The sequence below is a fragment of the Heteronotia binoei genome, chromosome 21, assembly GCF_032191835.1.
Source record: "Heteronotia binoei isolate CCM8104 ecotype False Entrance Well chromosome 21, APGP_CSIRO_Hbin_v1, whole genome shotgun sequence".
Taxonomy (NCBI): domain Eukaryota; kingdom Metazoa; phylum Chordata; class Lepidosauria; order Squamata; family Gekkonidae; genus Heteronotia; species Heteronotia binoei.
The window spans coordinates 55,549,016-55,565,983 of NC_083243.1; the positions used below are offsets into that span (position 1 = coordinate 55,549,016).

Below are 16,968 nucleotides of genomic sequence, written 5' to 3' on the forward strand. Positions count from 1 at the left end.
GACAGGCCTAAAAAGCATAAATGTCTTTTTTTTAATGAGGAATAACACTATATCTGCAAGGCATCTGCAACAAACAAATAAATATCATTCCCAGGAAATACTAGTTATTCATTAAAACAGAAAACCTGTTCACAAATTAAAAAGCAATAATTCAATAATAATGCCAAAGCATGGTGATTTGCATGCAGAAGCTGTTAGGGTACTTAAAAAATGATAGTACCCTGAAATAAAACATTTTAAAAATCACTGCAATAAAACCCAAGCAGTATCAATGGTATTACAATGCTAAAACATAAGAGTTTTTCCCTTTTTTCATACTTATAATTATTCAGCTGTGTTCTTCCCTGATTTCCCATTCTCACACACACACTCACACACATGCAAAGCTTCTGCTTCTTTCTCCAGGGCTGCTCCTCTTTTGAGAAGGAAGGGAGAGGGAGGAAAGAGAGAGAGGGAAAAAGTTGTCCCATGGCAGCTTTAAAACCAACATTTTATTTCAGGTATAAGCTTTTGTGTGCAAACAAACGTCTTCAGAATGAAGGAGGGAGGATGTGTCACCAGGGATTATGTGACACAAAAAGGGAATACAAATAATTACCTTTAATGCAGCATTTATATCTTGAAAGGCAGCAAATGTATTGCCCATCTGAAGACAAACTATAGCACGCCCATCATAAGCAATGTGACATCCTGGATCAATGTGGATCACTGCTGAAAACTGGAGCCAAGCTTTTTGAAACTTTCCAAGGCCCTACAATAAGTTAATACCGCCATTAACAGTATCAGTTGTAGTAACTGCCTGCTTCACTGTTTAGATTTGCCTAGAATAACAATCTGCAGAGAAGGCATTGCAAACATTAAGTATCAAAGCATTCTATCCTAATGAAGGAAGTGATTTGTGGGTTCCATGTAGCCTCCTCTAACTTTTGTATAGTGATATCAGCCCTGTTCACAATTTACAGCAAATGCAAGTACAATCTGTGTACATGGTATTTTTTCCTTAAACATGTGTTTAGTAATATTCGTATTACATTTGGCCCATACATAAAGGATCACTTGCTCCCTTATGAACCTGCTCAACCACTCTGGTCATCTTTGGAGGTCCTCTTTAGTGTTGGAATTGCAGTGTTCTAAGTTCCAGACATTATAGGGTTAAATGTGTTTACCTGTTTCTCTATTGTCTGCCTGACCTAGGAAGAGGATCTTGGCTCTCTGCCAATAAAGAAGAAGCCCGGAGAAAGGACTGTTTGTGTGTTTGTGCTATTGGTCAGCTAGTCAGGTGACTTCTTTGTCTAGGTAGGCAGATGTCAAGAAGAAAGAGGAAGTATCCTCACTTCTTAGCCATGTGTCTTTCATTGTGATAGGATGTAGTTCTTAGGGCTTTGTTTCCACTCCAGTTCCCCATCCCTGTAGAAATAAAGTTATGATTTTGCTTTTATACTAAAAGGCTCTCAATCTCATTTCAATCCAACGATCCATCAAACTGTTTGGGATATAAAATTGATTTTCCAAGCAGAAACCTCTAACATTTAGGAGTTCTCACCGTCTGAGATTAGGCATGTGGTAACACAGAAGAGGGCCTTGTTCATGGCACCAAAGCTTTAACTCTCTCCCAAGGAAAAGACATCTGTCCCCTTCTGTTGCCATCTTCCATCATCAGATGAAGACTTCCTTCCTTCCTAACCAAAGTTTTAATTGCTATTTTTATGTTCTGTATGTATTGTACCACTGTTTTGATTTTTTTAATTATGTTTGCTGGGTTGATTTAAATGATTTCAAAATGTGATCTTATTGTGTATGTTTTAAATCAGGGGTGGCCAACGGTAGCTCTCCAGATGTTTTTTGCCTACAACTCCCATCAGCCTCAGCTGGCTGGCTGGGGCTAATGGGAGCTGTAGGCAAAAAAAATCAGGAGAGCTACCATTGGCCAACCCTGTTTTAAACTGTAAGCCATCATGATGGCCCTTGTAAGGGGAGAAAGGTGGATTACAAAAAGGGATAGGCATGAACTAGAAAAATGGAGATCCATTCTGGTTTGTGGTTTGTGAGTGCTCACAAACCACAAACCTTCATGAACATTCCTGTTGCCAAACCAGTTCATTTCACGAGATTCATGACGTGGTAGAATGTCCCCCCCACCCCCGCATGCTAGAGATGCCAAACCTGCAGTGAGTCTCCAGCAGACTCGTCTCTACATGCCCCCCAATTTTGTAAGGATTGGAGAGGAGGGGGCAAGTTACAACTCCCTGAAGCAGGTGCCCCCAGGAAAGTGCTCTCTTAGGAAATCACAGCCGCAGGTTCAGAAGGAGTGTGTTGAACAGCCCACCTGCAAATAAGAAGCGTCTAATTCACAGACCTCCCCAGGATGCCCCTCTGCCTGCCCTCCAAGACTGGTGGGAATTGGCTCAGGAGGAAGCACTGCCCACCTCCTCATCATAGACAGTGTTGCTGCAGATGGGTAATCCTGCAGATGGGTAATCTCCCGCCTGCCTCCTCCTGAAGGATCCTAGGGTCCAAAGTGCAAAAGAGGGTACCCAACGAGAGGTCTGGCACAGGAGCAGGGTGGAGAGTTGGAAAACTGAGACAAAGGGCAGGCACAGCAAGGGCAGCTGATGATTTTAAGCCTGTCAGGGGGGTGCCCAGAGGCAGGGAAGTTGAGGATCCTAGGATCCAAAATGCAAAAGGGAGAATCTAACAGGGGATCTAGCACAGGAGTGAGGTGGAGAGTTGGAAAACCAAGACAAGGGGGCAGGCGCAGCAAAGGCAGATGATGATGCTAAACCAAGAAGGGTGGCCCACAGGAAATTGAGGAGCTGAGGGTCCAAAGGTCAAAAGGGAGAAGAAATTGAGGGTTCAAAAATCCCACTGAGGGGGAAGATGGATCCTCAGCCAAGGAACCCACTGGCTGAGCCCCTCTGGCTTGAGCAGGATGGGTGCCTCAGTGCCCTGAGTAAGCAAACACCCCCAACCCCACTATTTTCACACTGAGAAATGACTTTCAGTTCTCTTTCCTTTCTGCCTGAAACTCTCTCTCTGCCTAACTGTCTGCACAAAGTAAAAGCAGCTGCACATGAGCTGCAGGCATATATCCAATCTGCTCCCATGAAGCAGAATGGGAGCTCTCGTGCTGACAGCCAGCACTGTCTGTTGAGCTCCAGAAGCACAAAGAGAACATTTATTGTAACCTAATTTCAGTTTCAAAGTTTGGGCCTCCATACATTTGGGAGTTCTGGCATGTCTGTTGAGAGCTTCTATGAGCCCCAAACAATTTCAACCCACCCAGACCCCTCCATAAATCATGTAGAAACAAATAACAAAACTTGCCTAGCACTGTAACCTTCCCAGAGCAAGAAGCACTCTGGAATTTTGTCCCATGACTTCCCTAATCATGTGTACACAGCTATAGATAAATTTGAGATCCAGCACTCTAACTCAAGAATCAGGAATAGATAAGAATGCATTTAAAAACATACACACACTTTTTTTTTTAAATTATCATATAGATTATATAAGAAAGTATTGTTCAAAAGGATGTATGAGGCCTGGAGAAGTAACACAAAGTTGATTCTGTGATATTGATATACTGCACCTCATAGGTGAGCCAACAGCAAGAATACAGCACCTAGCCAATGGTTCAGTGCAATTTCACACTGTTCTTGAATGAAGATCAACTTGTTGGGTCATCTGTCATTGATGAAAGCTGATAAAGAGTCAGTGGCCCTATAAAGTCTGGATTGTACCTCAGTGAGCTTTGCTTGAAAGGATGAAGTTCTAACTGGATAGTCCAAGTAGGGGTACAGCGCTTTATACAAAGTTTGAGTTCAGTGGCACCTTTAAGACCAACAAAGTCTTTTCCAAGGCGTGAGCATTCATGTGCATACCAGTCCATACTGGTAAGTTTCATTTCACTTTGTCTAAGGAAGTGTGCATGCACACAAAAGATCACACCTTGAATAAAACTTTGTTGTTCTTAGAGAAGCCACTGAACTCAAACTTTGTTCTACTGCTTTAGGCCAACACAGTTACCCACCTACTATTTTATATAGTATTAGTACTTTATAGAATAGGGATATAATGAAGCTCCTTTGGTCTTACAAGAACCACAACAAAACTACCAGCTTGGTGAAAATTTTCAGGGCTGAAGCAAGACCAAATGGGAGTGCCCTGGACACCTGCCTATGCTTCTGCTGATAGAAAACTCAGAGAAATCTGTAGCAGAGAGGCAGAATTGACACATGAAGGTAGCCTCTGTAAAGTCCAAAGAAGCTAGAAAGTGATTAGCTTGCAGAGCCTTTGCTATTAAACTTAGTTTCATCACCTAGAACTGACAATTTCACATGGTTGCTTAAGAATCTGAGGTCTATAATGACCTTCCAGTCCCTGTTCTTTTTCAGCACTGTACAGAATATTGAGTAAATGCAAGATAACTGGTTTTGTGATGGCAGTTCCTATATCTCTATAATCTCTCTTACCTGGCACCTACATTAATATGTTATGTTATACTACAAAATGATTCTTTGACTTAATTGTAACCAAAGACAGTCCAGCATCTTAATCAGAACTCTGAACTATAAAACTTCAGGAACATAGGAGGACAGTAATTTAAGCACCAGGTGCTCATTTGACTGTTGTTTACAGTTGCCTCTGTCTGCTCCAGAATACTGAAATCCACCAGAAAGCTGACAGAATCCATACCAACTGTTATTGTCTATCTCATTAATAAATTAATCAACTTTGCTTTTATTGATTATAACATAGATGTATATAAATTACCTGTAAGTTGTATCCTAAGCAAAGTCTGGCCTTTATGCATAAGGGATTCAAGTGTATTGCTTTCAAGAAATCTTTCTGGGCCTGTTTTGAACCAGCCAGATGCCCATATTCCATGTATGAATTCCCTCGTCCGATATAGCCATCCAGAGAAAAAGGATTTAATTTAAGCACTGTTGAAAATGACTTCACAGCTTCTTCATACTTTTGAAGCCTAAAATCAACATGGATCTGATAGTTAATATTTCATTAGCAACATTGCTACTATTATTTTACTTACAATGGAAGGCATCACATTAACATAATTCCTTGGAATTAAAATGTAAACTATATAAAATTATAATTAATTTCATGGCTGGTTTCTGATTCAGTATTATTTTCATATAAATGCCACATAAAATTATTTATAATAGAGGATGTGCATTGGCAATACCTGCTATGCTATAACATGCACTCCTTTTAACAAAGAAGCAAGCACTAGTGCAGAAATATGGCTTAAATATAATTTTGACAAGATTGTGAAAGCACTTTTAGAGAAAAAGATGTTTAATTGTTTCTTCTAAATGAGAAGGAGGGGCACACAAAGTAATAGTGCCTGAATTTAGAGATTAGGGCCCTGCAGGATGTTTTACAGTTCTTCAGGGCCTGTAAAACAGAGCTGTGGATGAGCTGGGCCTGAGCAGGATGGTCACCCAGCTTTGAAGGGGGGCTCCCTGAAGGCCTGAACTCAAGCATAAGCTTTTGGGGCTCCCCAGTGAAGGAAGGAAGCTTGCTGATATCCAGTGCTCTGCTACTGGCATTGGGGGATGGGGGTGGAGCAGGGCCCCATCCACCCACCAATTGGGGGTTTCACCACTGAGCCCCTCCTCCTCCCTTCAGAGCTTCCAAAGAGGATCCTCAGAGAGCTGAAGCATGGGGCAACGCTACCTCTTAAGGTTTTCCAAGTCAATAATTTACCAGAGATCAAAGTTTAGCAATAAAATCATATTGCAGGACTCTGTCTGCTTGCAAAAAACAAAAATATATATATATGATGGGGAAAGCAAGAACTGATGAAGGGGGGAGGATGGCAGAAGGTATAAAATGGGAGGAACAACCTCATGTGAGCAGAGGTATGGGCACAGAGGGGAAGGGGAAAGGGTGTGGTTGAAAAAGGGTTAAGGAATGTGTATGCTTTTGAATTCCTTCAGCTTGGAAGCAAAGCAAGGGGAAAAACTGCCACAAAGGAACAGCAAACAAAAAAGCCAAGGAAACAGCAAGCAGAAAGTGAACTGAGAGCTGAAGGGATAAAAATCAATGCAGAACAAAAAAACCCTGGATGGACATGCAAGGTAAAAGAGAAAGGAAATGCAGAATGAAAAAGAAAATGCAATGGAGAGGCACTGTGAAAGCAAGGGGACTCACCCGTGCATAAAAGGCCGATGACGATGCATAAAACTAAAACCAGAAGCTAAAATAAAAGGTGCAAACCCAGTAGACTCAGCATCAATTGAAAGACCTGGGTTATTATAAATGTATTCTGATGTTACCAAAGAAGCAACAGAAATAAGAAAGAACGTAAAATCAGAATATATTTTGGAGTAATACCAAATGTTCAGTAATTTGGCCACTATAGAATTTTGAATCGTTCAATTGTCAGAACAGCATTTTGTCAACTACATATCAAGCCTAATGATTTTCAAATCTGGTAACTGGTCAAACACTATTTAAGGAATTTTGTTTCCTAACAACCATTAAGAAAGGAACAAAACAAACAACAAACCATTGCAAAAGTTAAATAAAATATGTATGGGTTCTTGAACAACAGAAAAACTCTCTTCCTGAGTTTTTGTTCATTTTGTTATACTTTTTCTCTGTAAACATCACCATATACTACACATTTCTTAAACTCACATCACTGAGTAATTAATATTACCTGTGATAGCAAATTCCAACAGCTTGGAACAGCTGACTGTCTTTTGGTGTACTCAGTGCTGCCTCTGTAAAGTCCTAAAAACAGAGAAATATTTTGAAGTATTTGACATTTATTTCACAGGTACCATCCAAAAAGTAACTAGCACAACTCTCCATGTTCACAGCAACACCAAGTGTGAGATATATATCACATTTTTCTGCCATCATCAGGGCCTTAAAAATGTACAATAGATTAAAAACATAATAAAACACAGCTTAAAAACCATTAAAACCAAAACAAAGACACATCATAAAAACAATAAAAACCAAGCCAAAATGCACATAAAACATTAAAACAACAATTAAAACATGTGGCATGAAGGAGGGATAACTGAGGGAATACCAGACAAAGCAAAGAAACTTTTACCAGGAGGCAGAAGATAGGAACAGAAGGGGAAAGGCAAGTCTCTCACAGAAGAGAGAATACTGTTGGTTCTTTCCCAGTACAAGAACTGTCATTTACCAGTAACCTGGTTTAGTGGTTTGGTTTGAGGTTTAAATGTGACAGATGACAGATGCCTAGTGCATACCTAAAAATTACATCTGGAAATCCCATGAGGATTTCATCCTGTTAACACACTTTGAACAATTATATTTAAAATAAATGAGTTATCTATGTAAATTACATTGCTAGTTCTTAAGGGGGTTTCTCTATGCTAATGAAAAATCTGGAGTTTCTTATTTATTCTATTAAGAAAAAAAGATACATACCTCCAATGAATTAGCATACTGATCCAGTTCAGCATAGATTAGTGCCCGGTTAACCAACACTTTCAAGACAATGTCTTTTTTTGGCTCAAGAAGAAGAGTAATACTATAATCTTTCAAAGCCTATAAAATAAAAGTCAAACAATAACTACTACAGATAGAAAATCACACACGCATTTGTGGGGGGTGGGGTGGGATGGAATTCTCCTGTGGGAAAACATACCTCTTCAAGATACCTGGTGTGTACTCTTAAATCACAATTCTAATCCCATTATCCTGGAAATAAACTCCATTGGACATCATTAGTCCTATTTTTCAGTATCAGTTTAAGATTGCTCCCTAACACTGCAATCCTAAGAACACTTCACTGGGAGTAAACTAGGGTTGCCAGACCCTGCAGTGGAGGCCCTGTCCCCAGCCACCAATCAGCTGGTCAGACAGGGGGACTTACCAGGAGAGAGGAAGTTTACCATAAGTCAGTCTGTGCTGAGTGTAGGCTTGGATTTCTCAGATGAAGAGCTATCTGCAGCTAGCCCTCAACCTGTTAACTGAACAGCTGGCTGCAGCTGGCTCTCTAAGCCAGAATAAGAACAACAGGAGATCAGGTTACCAGCTGATCAGGAGTCACAGTTTACAGTAGAAACTGTAGAATATAAATTCAGATTTGCATTAGAGTGCCAAACAGAATTGCACTAATCCTGATCATAGAACTCATTTGCACTCACCTGCCTTAACAGTTGTAACAAGACCATTACATTCAAAGTAAAATATATAGTGCCTTCTCTCTCTCTCTCTCTATTCCAGGCCTGAAGTGGTCTGCGGAACAATGGACAATAGGCCTCTATTAAGAGTCCTCACTAAGCATAATATATATGAAAGGAGCCACATTGCATGTCTAGCAAGAGAACGTTATAAAAGTTCTATTAGCATCCTCTGATAAGGAAAGCTTTTCCCCCTGCCTCAAGGAAGGACCTCCTAGTCTGAAAGGAGCCATCACGCCCATGCAGTAGAGATTTTACTTACTGACACATTCTCTGGAGCAAAACCAGAAACCGGGCGGATGCTAGATGCCAGGAAGATGGGAGATGGGGAAAAGAGAACAAAGAAATCCCCAAGGAATTACCTCACCCTGGTAGAGACGGGTTTCTTTAAGCCAATGAGATACCACAAAAGGCTAAGAGCGAGGATTTGTAACCAATCAATGAGACCTGCTTTGTTATCAGAAATTGTATAAATATGCTATGTTTATAAAGATGGGTTTGAGGAAAAACGCAGGAAGGATGGTGGTATAGAAAGATACGAGTTTTTCCTCCTGCCACTGGTGGTAATAAAGGAATCTCTGGATCAACTCACTTGGAACTCTGTCTGTTGAGTCTCTTCAATTGGGCTGGAGGGACTTTTGGGCACAGATGGTGTGTGCTACAAATCCAAGCCAATGCCTTGTAGCTCTGAAGCAGTAAACAAGTCTTCAGAAGCCACTTACAGCCAACCTAACTCATCCACACCCTTGCAGCACTGACACTGTCAGAGATGCTTGGATTTGCAAGAGGAGAAGCAGTGCTAGACTTACAGCCCATCATAAGCTGTCAGTTGAAGAGACAAATGAATAGTTTCAGGATGACTGCCAAGGAATTGGCTAGGAGTTTACCTTGTTAAAGACTTCGATATAAATTCAGCCAGGAGAAGCAGCAGTCTGTGGATGCAACAAGTATACTTTGCTGCTAAGCCACCAACCTTGAACTGGACCTGACAACTGGCTTTTCTGAAACCCCTGACCTTGGATTGGACTTGCTGCCTGGAACTCCTTGACTCTAGACTGGACTTTGGTAAATCTACTTTCTGGAACTCCTGACTTTTGGACTGGGCTTTAGTTTCTCTCTGCATCCTTGCCTGTGACGTGCCCCGTTGAACCCCAGCCCTTGCCTCCTGGGGAAGCTGAATCAGTACAGCACCAGCATTGCACAGGAAATGATGTCATCATGCCAACAACATCTAAGTGAAACAGCAACATCTGGGCAAAAACTCTATGGTAGAAGCTGTTTTTACCAGAATTTTTGCCCAAGGACCAGAGTTTTGTAGTATGTGTGCGTGACACTGGCGACAAGGCCTGGGCCTTCCTTTTTTTGGGGGGGGGAGTCTCCCCCATCCCCCTCTAATCACAAGGAGGGACCTGACAACCCTAGAGTGAACTCCAATGAGCAGATTTCAGTAGGATTCTGAACAGACTTGCTTAGGATTGCACTGTCAGTATATAAAATGTGGAGGAGCATACCTTCGAAGCTCCAAGACTCAGAAGTGAAAATAAAATTGACTAATTTAATTTAATTTAATTTTTCACTTTATATTCTGCAAGTGGGCCTTGGGCAGCTTACATTAAAAAAACCTTACAAAAACATTAAACAAACCAGATCCAAACTAAATAATATCGTAATTACAGAATTAACTGAAACCATGATCCACATCACTGTCAACAAGTCATAAACCACATATAGGCTGGTAGTGTTCAGCATAACATAAGCACCTAGATGGTAACGTGCTGGGGGGAGCGATAACTTCAGGGGACAACCGCTGGATCAATTAAAAGCCTGGTGGAAGAGCTCTATCTTACAGGCCCTGCTAAACTTGGGTACCGTATTTTTCGGTCCATTGGACGCTCCAGAAAATAAGACGCAGGTGCCTGGCTGGCAGACAAGAGAGAGATCGCTCCCTCCGCCCCCACTGCAAACCCAGCACTTCGCAGGGAGCGATCTCGCCGCTTGTCTCCCAGCCAGGCACGCAGGCACTGGCGTGCTTCCCCCGCGCCTGCGTGCCTGGCTGGGAGACAAGCAGCGAGATCGCTCCCTGCAAAGTGCTGGGTTTGCGGTGGGGGCGGAGGGAGCGATCTCGCCGCTTGTCTCCCAGCCAGGCACGCAGGCACGGAAAAAGCATGCCGCCCCCTCCGCAAACCCAGCGCTTCACGAAGCGCTGGGTTTGCGGAGGGGGGAGGTGCTTCCTCTGTGCCTTGCTTCAGATGCTGCTTATAGCAAGTGCTGGGATCGGAGGCTTGGCTGCCATCGATCCCAGCCCTTGCTATAAGCAGCAGCTGAAGCCAGGCAGACAGGCACAGAGGAAGCACCCCCCCCCTCCGCAAACCCAGCGCTTCGCAAGCGCCAGCTGTGGAGGGGGCGGCGTGCTTTCTCCCTGCCTGTTTGCATGGCTTCAACGCTGATGCTTAAAGCAAGCGCTGGGATCGGAGGGCAGAGGGAGCGATCCTGGTGCTTGCTTTAAGCGTCAGAGCTGGAGCCAGGCAGGCAGGCGCGGGGAAGCGCTGGGATGGAGGCAGCGGATCACCCCCCCACCCCCCCAGGAAGGTACGTATGGTACCTTCGCTCCATAAGACGCACACACTCCCCCCCCCACACTTTTTTTTGGGGGGGGGGGAAAGTGCGTCTTATGGTGTGAAAAATACGGTAACTCCCGCAGGGCCCATATCTCCAGCGGGATCTCATTCCACCAGGTGGGGACCTGGACCAAAAAGACCCTGGCCCTTGTTGAAGCCAGTCGGGTGTCCTTAGGACCAGGGATCACAAGAAGATGTTGTGCAGCTGACCTCAAAACCCAGGGTGGGGGCTCATATGGGGAGAGGCGGTCCTGAAGACTAAGTCTTTCCTTTGCCACAAAGTGCACAACTTCATGAAATAACAATCATTAGGTATAGCAGTATGTTTGTGAAGAGAGAGATTATCCCTAATGGAGAGACAAACAGTTTTGTAAGTATATTTATTTTTTCATTTGGAAGAAAAGAGTTTGGGGGAGGTCAGCTGTAGATAAGCAAAAACATGTGTAATGTACTGAGAACCGAGACAGTTTGAAGGCAACATAGGTTATTCAGTAGCACATTACAAGAGAGAGAACACGCGGGCCGGGCCCCACTTATATACAGTACCCGGAACAGCCCCCTCATCCGACCAGGCCAATCCTGGCCGGTCAAACTTCCCGCCACAGATCTTGATGGGTAGGGCGACTAGCGAGCAACATCTGGGGACCCAGGGGTCGCTTTCAGTAGCGATCGCCATGCAGCCTGATCACTTATGTTCAATACATAACACTCCTCCCCCCAGCTCAGGACACATAGTCCTGCAAGTAGGCGGGGGCCGTGCGCTCCCGGGTAGACCGCCTTGGGATGGCTGGTGGAGTCAGAGCGGTCGCCGGTGCTGCTGGGGCCACGGCCACTGCTGCAGACAGGGCGACGGGTTCCCCTCGTGGGAGAACTGCCGGCCTAGGGTTGTCTGCGCCTTGCAGCTCGTCTGGTGTCCCTGCTCCCTGGGAGTCGCCCTCGCTACAGTTGGGCTCTACCTCCCTATCAGCCGGAGCAGTCGGCGGTGATGGGGTAGATCTCTGCGGGGGCGCGGCTGTGAGCTCCTCTTTGCTCCATATTGCGGCCGGTTCTTCCAGCAAGGTGCGGCGACGTATTTGGTCTATATGCCTCCGCAATACACTGCCTCCCTCTGTGGACACATCGTAGTGGCGGGACCCTATTACTCGCAGCACCCGGCCCTCTACCCACTCGGGGCTGCACGCATAGTTCCTCGCGTATACTGGATCCCCTGGGAAGAATCCCCTGGCCACTTCCCTGATCTCGGGGAAACTGCGGGTGTCGGTGGCTCGGTCGGGGTGCAGCTATCTAATCGTGTGATTAGCTTTCGTCCCATTAACAGTTCGGCTGGGCTGACCCCCGTGACTGGGTTGGGAGTTATCCTATTATCGAATAGGAAGGCGGCTAGGCGGTGGTCCCAGTCCCCCTGCACGATACGGCCCAGTGCTTCTTTCGTAGTGCGCACCATCCGCTCGGCTTGGCCATTGGTGGCCGGATGGAAGGGGGCGGACCGGGTGGGTTGGATCAGGTATCTCTGCATGAACTCCCGGAATTCCCGGGATGTGAAGGCTGTCCCGTTGTCCGAGACAATAGAGTCTGGGATGCCATGTGTGCTCAGGACCCTGTGTAGCACCCGGATCGTCGCCGCCGTTGAGGTTGAAGCTACCGGAATAACTTCCAACCACTTGGTGTACGCATCCACCAAGATGAAGAATATTTGGCCCTGAAAAGGCCCTGCAAAGTCGATGTGTAGTCTAGACCACGGCTTCCTGTGTGCTTCCTAGCATTGAGCGGGGGCGCTGGGCGGTTCGGGTCAGGACTCCTGGCATGTTTTGCACCTCCGGACCCACCCCTCTATTTCCTCGTCCATCCCCGGTCACCATACATAGCTGCATGCTAAGGCCTTCATCCGTGCAATCCCTGGATGTGTTTCATGAAGGGCCCCCAGCACTTGTTTCCGCAGCAGGGGGGGGACCACCACCCTGCTCCCCCATAACAGACATCCCTTGTGGGCTGATAGTTCTTCCTTGCGTGTTGTGTATGACCTGAACTCTTCGCCCTGTTTTCCCTCTGGCCAGCCCCTCACCACCCAGTCGAGGACCCGTGCGAGTACTATGTCTCGCCCCGTGGCTTTCGCTACCTCTGCTGCATGTAGGGGTCTCTCCGGTAGCGTTTCGATGAGCATCACATGGTGGGCTGGGTCGGGGTCTATGGAGGGCAGCGGTAGGCGACTGAGAGCGTCTGCGTGTCCCATCGCCTTCCCGGCTGGTGGACCAGGGCATATGTGTAGGAATAGAGGAACTGATTACACCGCAAAACGTGCTGTGATATAATCTGAGGCGTTTGGCGGTCCGAGGCTAGGAGGCCCAGGAGCGGTTTGTGATCTGTGGCGATGGTGAAACGTCTCCCGTACAGGTAGTCGTTAAACTTATGCACCCCTGCCACGATTGCTAAGGCCTCTTTATCTATTTGGGCATAGTTCCGCTCCGCTGGGGTCAGGGTCCTCGAGTAGTAGGTTACCGGGACCTCCCTCCCATCTGGGAGTTGGTGACCCAGGACAGCGCCCACCCCATACGGAGACGCGTCGCATGCTAAGATCACCGGTAAGCTCTCATCAAAATGGTGGAGCACATTGTTAGATACGAGCAGCCCTTTGACTGCCTGGAACGCTGCATCCTGCTTCTTTCCCCAGACCCACAGGGCATTTTTGTCTAGGAGTCTGTGGAGGGGTTCTGCTATGGCGGCTTTGTGGGGCAGGAACAAATGATAGAAATTTAATAACCCCAAGAAACTTTGTAGCTCCGCCTTGCTCGTGGGGGGGGGCTTCCACAATGGCCTTGGTTTTGTCCAGCGTTGGGTGGATCCCCGCAGCCTCTATCGCAAACCCCAAGAAATCTACCCTCCGTACCCCGAGGGAACACTTTTCACGCTTAACTTTCAGACCGGCCTCTTGGAAACGGCGGAGTACTTCTCGCAGCCGGTTGCTAAATTCCTCTGCGTCCAGTGCGGCGATCAGAACGTCGTCGAAAAACGGTTGCACCCCGGGGATCCCTTTGAGGAAAGAATCCATCAGGCTCTGAAACACCCCCGGGGCCACGCTCACCCCAAACTGCAATCGCCGCACCTTAAATGGCCCCCTGTGGGTTACTATGGTCTGCGATTCTGCCGTCATGGCGTCCACGGGCAGCTGCTGGTACACCTGGGCCAAGTCCAGTTTCCAAAAGATTTTGGACCCCGCTAATGCGGCCAGAACGTGGCTGATTACTGGAATGGGATAGGGGTTGTCCTGTAGTGCCTTGTTAATGGTGCACTTATAATCGGCGCATATTCGCACCTCCCCGTTCGGCTTCACCGGGGTAACTATTGGGGTTTCCCATGTGGCATAGGCCACGGGTTCCAGCATTCCCTGGGCTGTGAGGCGGTCTAGCTCTGCTTCGATTTTAGGCTTCAGAGCGAATGGAACTCGCTGGGCCTTCAGCCTTACGTGTTGCACATGGGGATAGAGGGTAAGGATATGGGAGGGCCCTTGTAGCACCCCAGGGCCCCGTCAAACACCTCCGGGAACTCCCAGCACACGTTTTCGAATCCCCGCGTCCCCAGCTGTTGCACCCCTGCAATCTTTATTCCCAGCGGCCGGAACCAGGCCAGGCCCAACAAAGTGGTGAGCTGCTGTTTAACCACCAATATGTCGAGTTTATCCCTAAACCCGTTGTACTCCACCCCCTTCGTTGCCCAATCCAGGATTTCAACGGGGTTCTTTTGAAAGTCCCGTAGCACGAAGCATGCCGGTCCAAGTCTGGGCAGGCCACGTGGGCACAGCTTCCTTAAGGATTCCTCCGAAATTATGGAGATGGAGGAACACGAGTCCAGTTCCATCAGGCAGGGTTTGCCCTCGATCCTGACCGAAACCTTGACCTTTTGGGGGGTATCGTCGGGCAAGTTCATTACCTGCACGCTGGTTGAGGCGGTCGAGTAGTCCCCGGTCAATTCCTGGTTGGTGGACTGGCGGCGGCAGGCCCGGCAGGCCCTTGCGATGTGGCCCATCTTGCCTCAGCTCCTGCAGACCACGTTGCGGTAGGGGCAGTCCCGTCGCTCGTGTTGGTCTCCGCAGCTGGCGCACTTGGTGGCGGCTGGTCTCTCGGTCGCTTGGGATCGCTAGGTCGCTCGTGGGCCCATCCCCATTTGGCGGCATAGCTGGAGTGCCTCTTCCTCATCTGGTTGGCTGGGGCCCATCTCTTCCTGATGGACGGCTTCGGCGCTTGTTTTGGGGAAGGTCTTCGTGGTCTGCTCGAACGAAACGGCCTCATTGAAGGCACTCTGAAGGGTGAGCTCTTCCCTCGGGAAGAGGTTTTGTTGCAGTCTTTCGTCCCTCAGGCCCCAGGCGAAATGGTCCCTCGGCGTCTCTTCTAGCTTTTCATAGCTACAGTTGCCCGCGATTTGGCGGAGAGCAGCCAGGTAGTCTGCTGCCGATTCTCCCGCCTCTTGGTCCCTCTTGTGGAAGAGGAACCTGCGGGCGATGAGTGAGGGTTGGGGCAAGAAGTGTCCGGTGAGGAGTCTGATTATCTCCTCATACGTCTTCTCCGTGATCCTCGCGGGGGCTGAGAGACCCTTGGCAATCTTGAACGTGGCCTCTCCGCAGACGCTCAGGAGGACGTCTCTCTTCAGGCTATCCTCCGTTATCCTGTTCTCTCACAGGTAACACGTGACCCGCTCCGTGTAGGTCTCCCACCTCTCCGGGGTAGCGGGGTTGAATTCTTCGAGCCGGCCCGTGGTTCCACTCTGGTTAGCCATGGTGGCTGCGGCGGCGGGTGTGTCGGTCTACAACTGATTTGCCTTCGATGTCTCCAGCAGGATCCGCGAAGCCCCTCTGGAATGGGCTGGCTAGGATCCCAACCTCGTCGCCACTGTATTGTACTGAGAACTGAGACGGTTTGAAGGCAACACGGTTTATTCAGTAGCACATTACAAGAGAGAGAACACGGGGGCCGGGCCCCGCTTATATACAGTACCCGGAACAGCCCCCCTCATCCGACCAGGCCAGTCCTGGTCGGTCAAACTTCCTGACACAGATCTTGATGGGTGGGGCGACAGGCAAGCTCCATCCGGGGACCCAGGGGTCGCCTTCAGTAGCGATCGCCATGCGGCCTGATCACTTATGTTCAATATATAACAACATGCATAGCATACAAGCCAGACAGTTCACTTACCTTTCCTATTAAACAGCCACAAGGATCAGACTCTTCACATGTATAAGTTATTTATTGGGAAATACAAATATTTTATGTACTTAAAAATGATGTGGTGAACCACAAATAGGGAGGGAACAAGGGAAAACACAGGAAAGCAACATGAGAACACACACATACAATCAGTTTTACTGCACTAGTCAAAACATAAGAATTAAGAATTAACCATCCATTGAACATGCATCTATACTTATCACAACTAACAAATCGCTTGCAAACCAAATTTTCTAAAATGTGGTTTGGAGCCTGTTACTACTAAGTGGATCTGCAACTGGTTGACATATTGCACCCAAATAGTGTTTGTGAATAGTTCCTCATCCTCTTGGAGAGGAGTGACAACTGGAGTGGAGCCTGTTTTGTTCAATATCTTTATAAATGAAGGAATAGAGGGAATGCTTATCAAATCTGCAGATGGTACTAAATTGGGAGGGGTCACAAATACAGTAAAAGACATAGACAGGATGATCTTGACAGGCTGGAACACTGGGCTAAAACATAACAGATGAATGAAAAGTCCTGCATTTAGGTAGGAAAAATCAAATGCATCATTATGGGAGGGGAGACTTGTTTTGGCAGTAGTATGTACGAAAAGGATCTAAGGGTCTTATTGGAACATATACTGAACATGAGTCAGCAGCGTGATGCGGTGGTTAAAAAGGCCAATGCAATTTTGGGCTGTATCAACAGAAGTAGTGCCCAGATCACGTGAAGTCATAGTATTGCTTTACTTTACTCTGGTTAGACGTCACCTAGATATTATGTTCAGTTTGGGGTACCACAATATAAGAAGGATACAGACAAGCTAGAACGTGTCCAGAGGAGGCCAATGAAGTTGGTAAGGGGCCTGGAGACCAAGTACTATGAGGAAAGGTTGAAGGAGCGGGGTATGTATGGAGAGGAGACGACTCAGAGGTGTGAAGAAAAGCCCCCTCTTTC

At 46.9% G+C, this 16,968-nt stretch overlaps 1 protein-coding gene across 1 annotated transcript in view; it reads right to left on the minus strand.

Annotated features, from left to right (window-relative positions):
- Positions 1-16,968, minus strand: part of TTC6 (tetratricopeptide repeat domain 6) — a 178,682-nt gene that overhangs the window by 14,173 nt on the left and 147,541 nt on the right. Inside the window, exons 27-30 of the mRNA XM_060262626.1 lie at positions 7,435-7,554; positions 6,686-6,759; positions 4,774-4,984; positions 599-751 (exon numbers count right to left, since the gene is read on the minus strand). Coding sequence (XP_060118609.1) covers positions 599-751; positions 4,774-4,984; positions 6,686-6,759; positions 7,435-7,554 — 558 coding nt within the window. The remainder of the gene's footprint in view (positions 1-598; positions 752-4,773; positions 4,985-6,685; positions 6,760-7,434; positions 7,555-16,968) is intronic.